This window comes from Lithobates pipiens, unplaced genomic scaffold (assembly GCF_037356315.1).
Source record: "Lithobates pipiens isolate NorthernLeopardFrog02 unplaced genomic scaffold, aLitPip1_a1.2 Scaffold_13, whole genome shotgun sequence".
Taxonomy (NCBI): domain Eukaryota; kingdom Metazoa; phylum Chordata; class Amphibia; order Anura; family Ranidae; genus Lithobates; species Lithobates pipiens.
In genome coordinates, this window is record NW_027507718.1 from 274560965 (window position 1) to 274575936 (window position 14972).

At 42.6% G+C, this 14972-nt stretch overlaps 1 protein-coding gene across 2 annotated transcripts in view; it reads right to left on the minus strand.

Annotated features, from left to right (window-relative positions):
• LOC143974873 (sodium/hydrogen exchanger 9B2-like) overlaps positions 1-14972 on the minus strand; it is an 82801-nt gene that overhangs the window by 52044 nt on the left and 15785 nt on the right. For both annotated transcript variants that reach the window (XM_077476650.1, XM_077476649.1), the window contains exons 2-5: positions 14685-14805; positions 7120-7300; positions 6865-7035; positions 2833-2975 (exon numbers count right to left, since the gene is read on the minus strand). In XM_077476650.1, the coding sequence (XP_077332776.1) occupies positions 2833-2975; positions 6865-7035; positions 7120-7300; positions 14685-14795 (606 nt within the window). In that variant the 5' untranslated portion in view covers positions 14796-14805. The remainder of the gene's footprint in view (positions 1-2832; positions 2976-6864; positions 7036-7119; positions 7301-14684; positions 14806-14972) is intronic.

Here is a 14972-nt window from a genome sequence, read left to right on the forward strand (position 1 = left end):
GGGAGAGTTTAACCAGTGGTTCTGCCTGTCAAACTCAGCATGTAATACTGAAACTGCCAAACCGCAGTACTGCATACCCATCCAAGAGCCACCAGGTCTGCTTTTAGGGCAGTCAGGAAAGGGGGGCGATTTAAAAAAAAAAAAAAAAAAAAAAGGGGGGGGGGGGGGGAAGAAAAAAAAAAAAATCAACCTGTTTTTTCTGTTTTCCCCCCACCCTGCAAGTGTCACTAGACCTACATCATAAAAAACTATCAATAAATGGTGTAGAATACCTGGTTGATCCAGCTGCTCCCTATCTCCCCCTTCAGTCCATGTCCCCAATTCAAGCTAGGGATTTTGCAGCCGTGGTAGCAACTCTGCATATGCTCAGTTTTCAGTAAATTTCTATGCTGAGCATTTCCTCACATCTGAGCAGCCTTGTGACTAAAGAGTCACAAATGCAGGTGTATACACAGTATTCTAAGACACAGACTGGAGGGCAGAAATCTGCCCACACCATGTTATTTCCACAAAAGAAAGATTTAATTTCAAATATATATTTGTATGCCAACTTAAAGTATTTAAAAAGTATAGTATTTATTTTTACTCTGTATTCCAAAGGCTGTTTTTATTTTTTATTTTGAACATCTAATCTAGAAGTTCCTTTTGCTTAGGTTTCCCTGCAGACCGCAGGCTGGGAAAGATCTCAGTCATGTGAAAACTGAATATTGATTAGGAAAATAAGTTCTAAGATGTTTTTATTTAATAATTACAGTGCAATCATCCATATACAGAAATATAAGGGATAATGTAAATTAAACAGTGTGTGTTTAGTCTCACTAAATTATCATTGTGTACTTTGTGCTTTAGTCTCCAATCAACAAGCTTTAGGCAGCGAGACAACACTAAAGTTTTACTTAAAATTAATGCATAGTCAAAAATATTATTTTTTTTTGTCTTAGATGAAGTGTGGAAGTGTCAGAACGTATGCTTATTTTGCTACCTGTGTCCCTGCTTGGGAAGATTCATCCCCTCTTTTTGTCCCAGAAGACTTGTTATTAGAAACAGAAAATTAATGGGAAATCCAAAATTGTACAGCTGTCACCAGAATAAGGTCTCATGCACACAGGACATTTAAAAAATGCCCAAATTTACTGCTGCCAGGAAAAAGCATCGTTAAAAATGCATACCGTATATACTCGAGTATAAGCCGAGATTTTCAGCCTCTTTTTTGAGGCTGAAAGTGCCCCCTCGGCTTATACTCGAGTCACCGCCGTCTGTCTACCCGATCAGCATGTCGAGCAGACAGACGGCGGCCATTCAACTATTCAAAAGCCGCGCCTCCCTGTCTGTGATAGGCGGAACACTCAATTTCCCAGCAGTCAGTGGTCCGCCTATCACGGACATCCGCTCATCCTCATACTACGGACGAGGATGAGAGGATGTCCGTGATAGGCGGAACACAGACTGCTGGGAAATTGAGTGTTCCGCCGATCACAGACGGAGGCGCGGCTTTTGAACAGTGGAATGGCCGCCGAGGCGCCGACGCCGTCTGTCAGACGAGAAGAGCTGCGATCCTGGCATGGCAGAAGCACACAGGCTCGGGACGCAGGCTCGGGACGCAGGCTCGGGACGCAGGCTCGGGACGCAGGTAGGCTGGACACACAAGGATGGACGGACACACAGGGATGGACGGACACACAGGGATGGACAGGCATGTCTCACCCTCGGCTTATACACGAGTCAATAAGTTTTCCCATTTTTTTTGTGGTAAATTAGGGGCCTCGGCTTATATTCGGATCGACCTATACTCGAGTATATACGGTATGTTTTTTGAACAAAGTTTATGGGCGTTTATAGGCTTTTTTGGCATTTGTTTTTACTGAAAAAAACTCCCCCCTATAATGTAAAAATGCCTAAAAAACGCCAAATGTGGCTAAACGCAGCTAACAGCTTGTTGTTACAGTTTTTAACAGCCTTTATGGGCGTTTTTCATTTTTACAGCTCGTTTTTACTGCTCCTAAAGGCTTATGCCTCCAAACTCCTGACATGTGTGCATGGTAGAAAAAAAAAAAAAAAGGCAGATGACCCTAACAGCAGCTGTAAAAATTCTTTGTGCATGAGTCCTAAGAGGTGAGGGTAAAATCTTCCAATGCTGGCACCTGACAACTATCAAACAAGATATTTTATTCTCTGCTACATTCTCTGGGAGAGCAAGTGGTAAAGGGAGGTCTCCCTAAGGCTGCTTTCACACTGGGGCGAGAGCAGCGTCGGCGGTAAAGCGCCGCTATTTTTAGCGGCGCTTTACCGTCGTTTTAGCGGCGGTGTGCGGGCGCTAGCGGGGTGGTTTTAACCCCCGCTAGCGGCCGAAAAGGGGATAAACCCGCCCGCAAAGCGCCGCTGCAGCGGCGCTTTGACGGCGGTATTGCCGCGGTGTCCCATTGATTTCAATGGGTAGCAGCGGTATAGGAGCGGTGAATACACCGCTCCTTCACCGCTGCAAAGATGCGGCTGGCAGGACTTTTTTCACCGTCCTGCCAGCGCATCGCTCCAGTGTGAAAGCCCTCCGGCTTTCACACTGGAGTTAAAGGGGCCGGTTTTTTTCAGGCGTTACACAGGCGATATTTATAGCGCTGTAACGCCTGAATACCGCCCCAGTGTGAAAGCAGCCTTAGAGCAGAAAAACATAATTTTACAAATAAGACAGTTCATAATATATAGTGTGTGTGTGTGTGTGTCCTTTAACTTTATATTGAGATGATTTTATATTTGTGTTTTATCAAGTTATTGAAAATAACCAAACCTTTACTTTAAAAAACAAATTTGTATTTAGGAAAAATAAAAATAATTTACCTTTGGATCGAGTCCAAGTCCAGCACGGGTCAATATAATGGCTAAAGCAATGTTCCTCAAAGCTGCAGACCATTTAAAGTTTATCTTGACTTGATCAGTGACAACAGGGATATTTCTTATAAGAAAACCAGCTAATAACATTCCTGTAAAAGAAGAAAACAAAAACCACATAAGCAGGTTGTCAGAACACTGCCTAACAAACGATACTTTGGTATTTTGATATTTCATTGTTCAGAAAGTCAAGGATCGGGCTTGCTTACAGATTTTTAAACAAGCTGGCACAAAGAGTGCCCTAAAAATCAATACAGAAATGCATAGAGCAAAGGTCAAAACATTGGGGAACATTTATCAATTCTGAGGCACAGCAACACAATTCTCAACAGAAGTAGTGAGACAGATTGTCTACAAGGTTATAGTTTGAGCAGCTGTGCTACAGTCGCACTGCATCAGAATGAAAAAAATGGAAGAGAAAAGACACAGCACAAAACCTGTATAGTGTAGTAAGGATGAATACTGCCCCTGACTGTTTAGGGTGAAAGACTGCCGTGCTCAGTAGTAAAGCTGTAGCAAACCTTTCGCAAACTGTCATTGGCTATCCAGGATTACAGGCACTGGGTTTGCAAATATATTGGGAAGCTTGTTGCAGAGACTGCTAAACTGAGAGGCAGCATGATTTTTGTCCAATTGTCTTGTCCTCTATGTTTAAGCCCAATGTGGGTGAAACCTGTCAGAGGGGAGTGACTGATGGGCAGGGATCTGAAGCCTGTCTTTTACTTACTTTAAACTGGACTTGAATACAGTGTCTGGCGACACTTCCATGCTATAATTGTTTTGCTAGTGTGTTTGATAAAATGTCCCCCAAGTGTTAAAGTGATTCTAATAAAAAAAAATTTTTTTTTTGTTTTAAATAACAAACATGTCATATGTACCTGCTCTGTGCAATGGTTTTGCACAGAGCAACCCCAATCCTCTTCACTTTGGGTTCGCTGGCGCTGTCCGCTCATCCCCTCTGCTGAGTGCCCCAATAGCAAGCCTTTTTTTGCTATAGGGGCACTTGAATAAGCTCAAACTTGAGCCATGCTCCTGTGAATGGATTTTGTCCATTCACATACATAGTATGGCTCGGCCCTTCTCTCCTCATTGGCCCACTGGCTGTGATTGACAGCAGGAGGAGCCAATGGCTCTCGCTGCATTGTGAGCCAATGAGGACCTCATGCACATTGCTGGATTGAGAGATGGGGCTCAGGCAAGTATTAGAGGGGCTCAAGGGGGGAGCTGCACCCGGAAGGTTTTGTATATTAATGCATAGAATGCAGTAAGGTAAAAAAAAAAAAAAAAAAACACCACACTTCTGCCTTTAGAACCACTTTAAGGTGGCCATAGATTGATTGAAATTTGACTGGTCCCTGCTGAACCAGCCAAATTTCAGTCAATGTTGGGTCACTGCTGCTCAACAGGAGTCGATCTATCAATCAACTTCTGTTGAGTGAACCTGTTGGAAAAAAGCTGTTCAATCAGTGGCTGCAGCACTGCTCTCTATATTCTGACAGCAGATTAGTGCCCCCGCTGTCAGTATACAATGGTGCAAACGTGGCGGATTCTCCCATCCACCTTGACCTTGTGGATGGGGGGGGAACAAAACAAAAACACACAAAAAAAAAACTAATTTTTTCATTATACACACTCGCTGTATGTAAAAACTAAACTGTGTATGGCCAGCTTTACTCTGCATGCTGTTTGTCATAGCTGCAATGCTATATTTACCTTTTTCTTTCCTTGAAGATACCAGGGCTATCTACCTTTGAAACATGGCCCATACGAGACAATACTCCTTACTGCAGTAGAAAATAGAAAGGACATGACCTTGTGTATGCTAGGGTCCAATCTTTCTGCAGTGTTTTACACATACAAAATCCGCATACGCTTCTGAAAACATGTATTTATTCCACTGGACTTTGGTACATAGCACATACCGTACCAGTCCTTTATCAGACAAGAAGCAGAATGTCAACTGGTTATTGACTATAGAGGCATAAAGGAAACAGAGCAAAAGCTGATCATTGCAGGTGGCGAAGGGAGGGGGGGTAACAGCTTACTGGTGAGAAAGGAGGCAGATGGGGGGGTTTAATGGTTGGGGGACAAAAGTAAAGGCAGTTTGTGGCTGGGGAGGAGGGATGACAGCAAGGTCAGGGGAGAGAAGCAGCAGCTTTAGAATCAGTTAGGAGAAAAGAAGAGACAGGTGGTTATGTTCCACTATGAGAGGATACAGAGGAGGACCCAAATATGAACTCGGAGAAGATAGGCGATTGTAGATGATGAAGTGAGGGCCATGTATAAATTATTTTATAAATTTTTTTGATTAATCACATTTTTATTAAGCATTTTGTATTTACACAAGTTCCTAACTATTATATTATAATTGTTAGTACATAGCTACAAATTTTCCTCTATAACAATTCGTAAAGGCTAAGAAAAGAACCAAAACCATACAACTAGGTATTTTTACCTATTGTTTCAACATTACTATTTTGATATATGAAGCAGTGGTGCAGCAGTTTCCATCAGCCATGATGCTCCTCTTACAAACGGTGGGGTTTACTAAGAAGGGGCAGGACATGCAAAGGACTTAAAAAGAGAAGTATGGGCTTCTAAACAAAAAAATAAAATAAAAAATCCACCACAACATAAGCAAAAAAAATGCACACATTTATACTGACCTAGATGGATGCAGCATCGATCTGATGCTGCATCTGTTCCCCGTCGACTAATGCCTTGTATAGACGATCGGACTTTCCAACAACAAAACCGCAGAATTTTGCCCAAAGGGCAACTTGCCTTGCATACACATGGCCACATAATTGTTGGCCAACAATTACGAACGTAGTGACATACTACGTGTATTTTCAGCTCTTTAGCACCACCCTTTGGGCTCCTTCTGCTAATTTCGTGTTAGCAGAAGTTTTGTGAGTGTTGATTTGTGCTTTTTTTTTGCGTTTTTCATTTAGCGCTTTTGAGTTTGCGCTTTTCCAGTTTGTTTCTGAACGGCCGTTCCTCAATCAGCCATGTTGCGAAATCGGAGGAGATAACGTGTTATTTATTATTGGCCTTAGAGTTAATGCTTTGACACAGGCACAAAAAAAATAAATAAAAATGTGTAGAATACTACTTGGCTATATGTTTTACTTCAAATGACAGTTTGGGAGTAGGCAGTTACATTTTCATAGTTTCATAGTTAGTAAGGTTGAATAAAGACACCAGTCCATCCAGTTCAACCTGAGTGTCTACAATTGTCCCTATCCCTGTACATTACACACTCACATTGGTCCCTACCCTCAAGGAGCCCACAATCCACGGTCCCCATTCATACTAGGGCCAATTTTGGACAGAAGCCAATTAACCTACCTGCATATCTTTGTTTTTAAAAAATACAATGTAAAATTAACAAGGGATACCAACATAGTTGTATCTTTGATCTTAAAAACGACAGGATAATGGTGTTGTGGTAACTTGCTCAAATAAAAAAATAAAAAAGGAAAAAAAGCATAATATTATTCTTGGTATCACTAGAAAAAATAAAAACCTTTGAAAAATGTGTTTGCAATAGCTCCATCAGTATCACCAGCAAAGCAGCTTCATTATTATACCATTAAAGAAGAAGAGAATATGCGCTGCTTTACGAGATTTCATAATTTGTCACATAACAAATGTTAACTCTCCATTACGAACGTTAGTTTACAAGACTGACCGCTTCTGGCTCATCCTTGCTTCCAAGCATGCGTGGTTGTACTTTTGTCTGACAGACTTGTGTACACACGCTCGGAAAATCCGACAAACATTTGTTGGTGGAAAGTCCGAAAACAATTGTCCAATGGAGCATACACACGGTTGGATTTTCCACCAACAGCCTGACATCGAACATTGTGTGTACGGGCCTTTAGACTATAAAGCAATGGTGTTTATTTAAACAAAGAAGTAATTTCATTAGAACTGCATTCTAACCATTTCAGGTAGACTAAGACATTTTTCACATACCGAGTAAAGGAGGTAATGGCGGTAGTTTGGATATCCTGATTAGACCGACCAGTTTGCCACCGATTACAGCACACAAGAGCAGAGCTAGAATACCAAAAAGATTTCCTCCAGGCAGGCATTCAGAACCTGTTATAGACCAGACCACTCCCCAAATTAATGCCACCATGATAACTGTGGAATGACAAGTAAACAAGGTCACCAATATTAAACTATTTCAAAGTGTCATCTCATAAGAAATATAATCTTTTATTGTACCATTTGTAACTCCAACAGCAAGTAATCCTTGGGGAGGACAAGAGCAAAACTTCTTTATTTTTATGCAGGTATTCTGTCTGCTGTCAGTCTCCAGGTGTTGATGGCTGCCACTGTTTAAAAACTCATTTTCATCATTCTGGACCTTTCCAAGTACTGCTATAGGCATATCCAAAGGACCCCCCTAAGGGAAAAGGACACAAAGTACAAAATAACTTTACATTTAACCAATATCATACTGGCGCTACATAAATGAATACGTTCAGCTGTGCTTTACAGAACACCAAAGCAATTCACATCAGTCCTTATATTTGAATTTCATTATACACACTCGCTGTATGTAAAAACTAAACTGTGTATGGCCAGCTTTACTCTGCATGCTGTTTGTCATAGCTGCAATGCTATATTTACCTTTTTCTTTCCTTGAAGATACCAGGGCTATCTACCTTTGAAACATGGCCCATACGAGACAATACTCCTTACTGCAGTAGAAAATAGAAAGGACATGACCTTGTGTATGCTAGGGTCCAATCTTTCTGCAGCGTTTTGAATATTCTAATGTCCGTACTGGACTCTTGCAGACAGATACATTTTTTTGGATGGAAGTCAATTTAACTACAGAAATGTTTTTGGGTTGTAGATTTTTCACACCTATTAAAAAAAACGGAAGACCGAGAAATGAAAGGAAACCTTTACTATTTGCCTGGATGTCCCTGGTTTCATTCAACCAAGTTACTAACCAAGAATTATGCAGTTAAGTCACATAGTTATCCTGTCTTGCTGCGCCTCAAGTACTCTTTCATAAAAGCCATGGTTTCAATACACTGCACTGATAATGGGCAAAAAAAAAAAAAAACTGAAACTGCTGTATGCAGTTTCAAATAAATGTCTCTACAATATTAGGGTCCTTTCACACGGGGCGAAACAGTTCTGATCCGCCCCGTGGATATCCGTTTGCTCAGCGGGGATCACTCCGTCGATCCCCGCTGAGCAGGGAGATGACAGCTCCGTCTCTGCACACTGCGCAGGGACGGACCTGTCACAGCGCCGCTCTCCCCTATGGGAGATCGGATGACGACGGACCGCAGTGCCCGTCGTCATCCGATCCACAGACGGATGGAAAAATAGCTTTTTCCTCCGTTACACTTTTTCGGATCGGAGCGCGTCGGATGTCAGCGGACATGTCACCGCTGACATCCGACGCTCCATAGACCTCTATGGAGCACCCGTTCAGGTCCGCCTGAAAAACTGACAGGCGGGCCTGAACGGGACGTCAGTGTGAAAGGACCCTTAGGCTATATTATAACTATACAGCAGCTGGTCTGGATGTGAAATTGCCTGTTGGGGGTGTACAGGAATGGTTCAGAATAGCCCTTTCAGCATTAGGAGACCACTTAAAAAATAGTGTACTTAAGGGAATTAATTTTTTTATAATAAACTATTGTTTCATACAGAAAGCACTATGATTTGTCCTATTATATTTTGGGCATACTTGATGATATACTGAATAAAATCAAGTGGATAATTCCCTCTATGGTAAAAAGCAGTTTGACCAAAATACTGAGTAGGTCAACACCCTAATGCCACGTACACACAACCGAACTTTCAGGCAGAAAAGGTCAGATGGAATCATTCCGTTGCATATTACGATCGTGTGTGGGCTTCATCTCACTTTTTTCTTCCAAAATTCTGATGGACCTAGAAATAGAACATGTTTCAAATCTGTCCGACGGAATCAATTTCTATTGGGAAAACAGTTCGTCGGTATGCTGGTCCGACGGACCAAAAACAAAGCAAGGGCAGCTATTGGCTACTGGCTATTGAACTTCCTTTTCTAGTCCCGTCGTGCGTCATTACGGTCAAAACGAACGAACTGGTCCGTTCGTGTGTGGGCAAGTCGGTTCGGTCGGAACTCCGTCGGGAAGACCGTCTGACCTTTTCTGCCAGAAAGTCCGGTCGTGTGTACGCGGCATAAGATTAGAGGCTAGTGGTTGTCACTAGTGGCGATATAATCAATGTCTTCCAGTTCTTTCCCCACGGAAAATCTGGCGACGTAAATTTTACACCTGTTGGGAGTATTACTATCAAGGATTGGCCACAGCATTCTCACAAGCTGTTTTTTTATCTTTTATTTCTGATTGCGGTCAATAGATATTTTTAACATTGTTTGAATAGCTCTGCTCACTGTCCTGAAATAGGGAATAATTATCATATTTATGGGAGATGTGATAGAAGACGACGTGAATACCCTCTGTTTTAAGATAGAGAGGTCAGTAATTGCAGCCTACCTATTACCAAGTACAGGTTTCCTTGAAAGTTTACACACCATGAATGTTGGAAAGGCATCAAAAGAGAACAATGTTCTAACTGTTGCGGTTCTGCAAATTGTAGATAACATTCAGCGTTTTAATTTGCTTTGAGGGAGACGTGCTTACTAGTGAACAAACTGAATGAAAGAATGGGCACTCCTTTATTTGGAAACAGTGATAATGTGCCAATCTACTTATACATACTGTATACCATGGAGGTTCCACTCACACCTCAACTGGCTCTAAGACACAGCACGCAATTATAACCGCAAGCCTACCCCTTGTCCCATTACAATACCATTATTATTTAATGTAAATTACCCATTGGTTTCTGGCCATAGATGGTTCAAATCTCGGCCAGTTCAGCAGAGCCGGCCAAGAATCTAATCATGTATGGGCAGGCTGATTGTACCCAAATGTACAACCAGCATGTCGGGCTTTACATGCAATTATTGCCAGCAGCTATAGTTGCTAGCAATAAATCACTGTGCGTTCTCCTGGCCGGGGCGGCTCCCCAGCCGGGATTACACAATGACTCCAAGGGGGGTGTAGAATTCCCCCATCAACACTGTCTGCAATCGAGTGATTTTGTTTCCTGCAACCTGTGGTTGCACTGTCTATACAGCTTTCTGTGGCAATAGTTCTGTCCCCAGGTTTATTTTAAGGTATGTTTCTACACATAAAATATCATCAGTGTACCAGCAGTAGTGGCAGCCACACCAACAGCAGTAATGTGATGGCATATGGTAAGAAAGTTTTAAATTCCTTAAAATGGACTCAGTTCTTTGGGAAACAGATTGCCAATGAAAAAAAATAAAAATAAATAATAGTATTCATACCCCTTGAAATTTTCCACATTGTGTCATATTACAACCAAAAATGTAAATGTATTTTATGTGATAGACCAACAAAGTGGCACATAATTATGAAGTGGATGGAAAATGATAAATGATTTTCAATTTTTTTACAAATAAATATCTGACAAGTGTGGCGTGCATTTGTATTCAACCCCCTTTACTCTCATAACCCTAACTAAAATGGAACCACTTGCCTTCAGTAGTTAATTAGTAAATAGTGTCCACCTGTGTGTAATTTAATCTCACTAAAAATACAGCTGTTCCATGGAGCCCTCAGAGATTTGATAGAGAACCTTAGTAAACAAACATCATGAAAGCCAAGGAACACACCAGAAAGGTCAGGGATAAAGTTGAGAAATTTAAAGCAGGGTCAGGTTATAAAAATATCTCAAGCTTTGAACATCTCACGGAGCACTGTTCAAGCCATCATCCAAAAATGAAAATAGTATGGCACAACTGCAAACCTACCAAGACATGGCTGTCCACCTAAACCAGTGTTTCTCAATTCCAGTCCTCATGGCCCAGTAAGTGCCCGTTCACACAGGGGCGACGCGACTTGCAGCGCGACTCACAGACGCGACCTGCACACGACTTCAGCGGCGACTTGCAAAATGACTTCTGTATAGAAGTCAATGCAAGTCGCCTGAAGTCGCCCCGAAAATACTACAGGAACCTTTTTCTAAGTCGGAGCGACTTGAGTCGCTCCTATTAGAACGGTTCCATAGTACAGAACGGAGCGTGACTTGTCAGGCGGCTAAGTCGCCTGACAAGTCGCGGTAGTGTGAACGGGCACTAACAGGTCATGTTTTCAGGATTTCCCTCAGATGAAACAGCTGGGGTAATTACTAAGGCAGTGAAACTGATCAAATCACCTGTGCAAAATAATGGAAAGCCTGAAAACATGACCTGTTAGTGGGCCATGAGGACTGGAATTGAGAAAGACTGACCTAAACTGACAGACCGGGCAACAGGAGCATCAATCAGAGAAGCAGCCAGAGGCCCATGGTAACTCTGCAGAGATCTGCAGTTCAGGTGGAAGAATCTGTCCACAGGACAACTATTAGTCGTGCACTCCACAAATCTGGCCTGTATGGAAGAGGGGCAAGAAGAAAGCCATTGTTGAAAGACAACCTTAAGTCCTGTTTGCAAGAAGCCATGTGGGGGACACAGCAAGCATGTGGAAGAAGGTGCTCTGATCAGGTGAGACCAAAATTAAATTTTTTGGCCTAAAAGCAAAATGCTATGTGTGGCAGAAAACAAACACTGCGCATCACCCTGAACACACCATCCCCACCGTGAAACATGGTGGTGGCAGCATCATATTGTGCGGATGCTTTTCTTCGACAGGGAAGCTGGTTAGTTGATGGGAAGATGGATGGAGCCAAATACAAGGCAATCTTAGAAGAAAACAGTTAGGTACCTGGTAACTCTTTTTCTAGAAAGTTTTCCATGGCAGCATCCAAAAGATAGGCTCCTCCTCCCCGAAACACATTAGTCCGCCATTATAAAATCTGTTCGTCTTACTTATGTGCCTCAGTTAATATTAAAGCACCAGAGGAACTCTCAGTAAGCCAATGCTTCCCCACAATGCCTGGTACTAATGCTTAGGGTGGGAACTATTGCTGCCCTGGAAGACTTCCTAGAAAAAAAAGAGTTATCGGATACCCAACTCTGCTTACTCAAAGCGTCATCCAGGGCAGCAATCGAGAGGATGTATTAAGCAAAACTTACTAGGGTGGGGATAAGGACTGGAGCACCTTGCGACCAAATGTCTGGTCTTGGCTGGACAGCTGGTCTATACGGTAGTGCCTTGTGAAGGTACAAAAGCTTGACCATGTAGCTGCCCTGCAAATCTGCTCCAGAGTTGCCCCTGCCTTCTCTGCGACGAGGTTGCCCAGGCTCTGGTTGATCGGGCTTTGATCCTGCTTGGAGGGTCAAGCCTTTGTGTCTCATAGGCCGTCTGTATAGCTAGTTTTATCCACCTGCTTATCGTGTTTTTCAATGCCGGTTTTCCCTTATTGACTCCTGCGTAGAGGACGCATAAAGAGATAGTTCTTTGCCAGTCCTTAGTTCTCTCGAAATAGGGTATGAGTGCATTTCTTACATATAGCTTATTATATGTGTCCCTTTTTTGCTATCCATTGATTTTGGAAGAGATTGGATAACCATATTTTGTGTCCGGTGAAATGTTGAAGGAGACTTTTGGTAGAAAAGCTGGGTCCAGCAAGAGAACTATTTTGTCAGTTTGTATCAGGCAGCATGGTTCCATCAAAGTGCTTGGATTTCGCTCACTCTTCTGATTGATACTAAGACCACTAAGTGTGCATTTTTTAGAGTAACGTTTTTATCAGAGATTTCTTCCAAAGGCCGCGTACACACGCGGGGACTGTTCGCCCAACTTTGTCCGTCAAACAGTTTCAGCAAACAGTCCGCTCAAAATTAGCATGGACAGACATGGCCACACACGACGAACGAACAGTTTGCTGAAACCGTGCGCGATGACGTGAACGGCACGTACGACGGGACGAAAAATACGACGTCCTATACACTGCATTATAACTTTCGGCGTGTAAATCCTTTCTGAGCATGCGCGGAACTTAGTTTGACGAACAAGCCTACACACGAGGGGACTGTTCGCTGAAACAAAGTTTCAGCGGACAGTTTTTCGGAATTTCCGAAAAACCTTGTTCAGCGGACTGTTCGCTGAAACTGTCCGCTGAAAGCCCACACACGAGCGGACTGTCCGCCGAAACACTGTTCAGCGGACAAAGTTGGGCGAACAGTCCCCGCGTGTGTACGCGGCCAAAGGCTCAACGGGGGAGAGAGAAATCCTGAGCACCATAGACAGGTCCCATGTCAGAGTTCTGCCAATTTTTGCAGGTCTAGCTCTATTTAACCAGATAAGGAATCTCTTTATGAGCGGATCCTCTACTAGTCTGGCCTACTCACCCTACAAAGGCCCACTGGGCTGAATGGGACGCTGGTCAGGGAGTCCCCTGCAGAAAGCACAGAGACTGTGAGAAAATAACAAACTAATGATTTTCCTGTTTCAGGGAGGAGGAGCCTATCTCTCGAATGCTGCCCTGGAAGACGATTTGAGAAAACCTGTTAGAGTCTGCAAAATACTTGAGACTTGAGTGAGGGTTCACCTTCCAGCAGGACAACAACCCTAAACATACAGCCAGAGCTACAATTGAATGGTTTCGACCAGGGATATGCAATTAGTGGACCTCCAGCTGTTGCAAAACTACAAGTCCCATCGTGCATCTGCCTCTGGGTGTCATGCTTGTGGCTGTCAGTCTTGCTATGTCTCATGGGAGTTGTAGTTCTGCAACAGCTGGAGGTCCACTAATTGCATATCCATGGTTTAGACCAAAGCATATTCATGTGCTAGAATGGCCCAGTCAAAGTCCAGCCTAAATCAATTGAGAATCGGTAGCAAGGCTTGAAAATTGCTGTTCACATATACTCTCCATCCAATCTGACAGAGCTTGAGCTATGTTGCAAAGAAGAATGGGCAAAAATTGCACTCTAGATGTGCAAAGCTGGTAGAGACATACCAAAAAAGATTTGCAGCTGTAATTGCAGCAAAAGGTGGTTCTACAAAGTATTGACTCTGGGAGGGGAGCAGAATAGAAATGCACGCCACTTTTCACATATATCTAAAAAATGTTTCATCATTTTCCTTTCACTTCACAATTATTTTGTCACTTTGTGTTGATCTATCACATAAAATACATTTCAATTTTTGGTTGACAATGTGGAAAATTTCAAGGTATGAATACTTTTTCAAGGCACTGTATACAGCACTGGAGCATATATAGCTTTTGGTTATACCAAGTTACCTACCTATAAAGGAAGCCTGCACTTATCACCTCTCCTTTTAAAATGCTGGGTGGTCATACAAACCTAGTAACTTTAATTGCCGAAGTTAGACCAGGAACAAATAAAAGGATAGACAAGGTAAATTCAGAAGGAGGTCAGCATTTTTCATTAGCACCGTACACCGTACTATTAAAACCTATTACATTGGCAACGGCAGTACAAAGCTTGTACCTATGGGAGGTGCCTGTCTATATGTTTACATGCTTGTGCCAATAGCTCCATTGTTGAAATTTGTATAGGACGGGGGTGTGGGATGTAGGCAGGCTACTGAAGTCCGTTCAGGCTTTCACAGTTAACAGGTGTGTGTTAACCTCAACCTAACCCTCAAGTGTAACCCAGAACTTCAAGCAATTCCTACACCCAAACCTTACTTTAAAATTAAAAACTGAAAATTACAAATCAATGTGATGGTCTGTAATTGTTCAATTTTAATGGGTATCACAGCAATAAACAGAGAAAAGAATGGATTTATCAGTGTTTGCCATTCTATAAAAACAATCCTCATTTCCAGACTTACCTTTGCTATATGGTTTGTGACACTGGATTCCATACTGGCTTCCACAGCACTCTCAAATGTGTCACCTTGCCCCGCACAGCCTCTCTCATTGCAGAATTCTCTTCCCTCCATTCTGGAAAACCTAAAGGAAAGCAAGCAAAGGGGAGTGGCAAGTGTTGTATTTAAAAAATGTTCCTTTTTTTTTTTAGCCCAATCACACTACTCTGTAGCACAAAACCTAAAGTATCTTGGGCTGCAGAGCTGTGCGGCAGAGGGCAGCGTGATGTGTGCTATTCCTTCATGTCACTG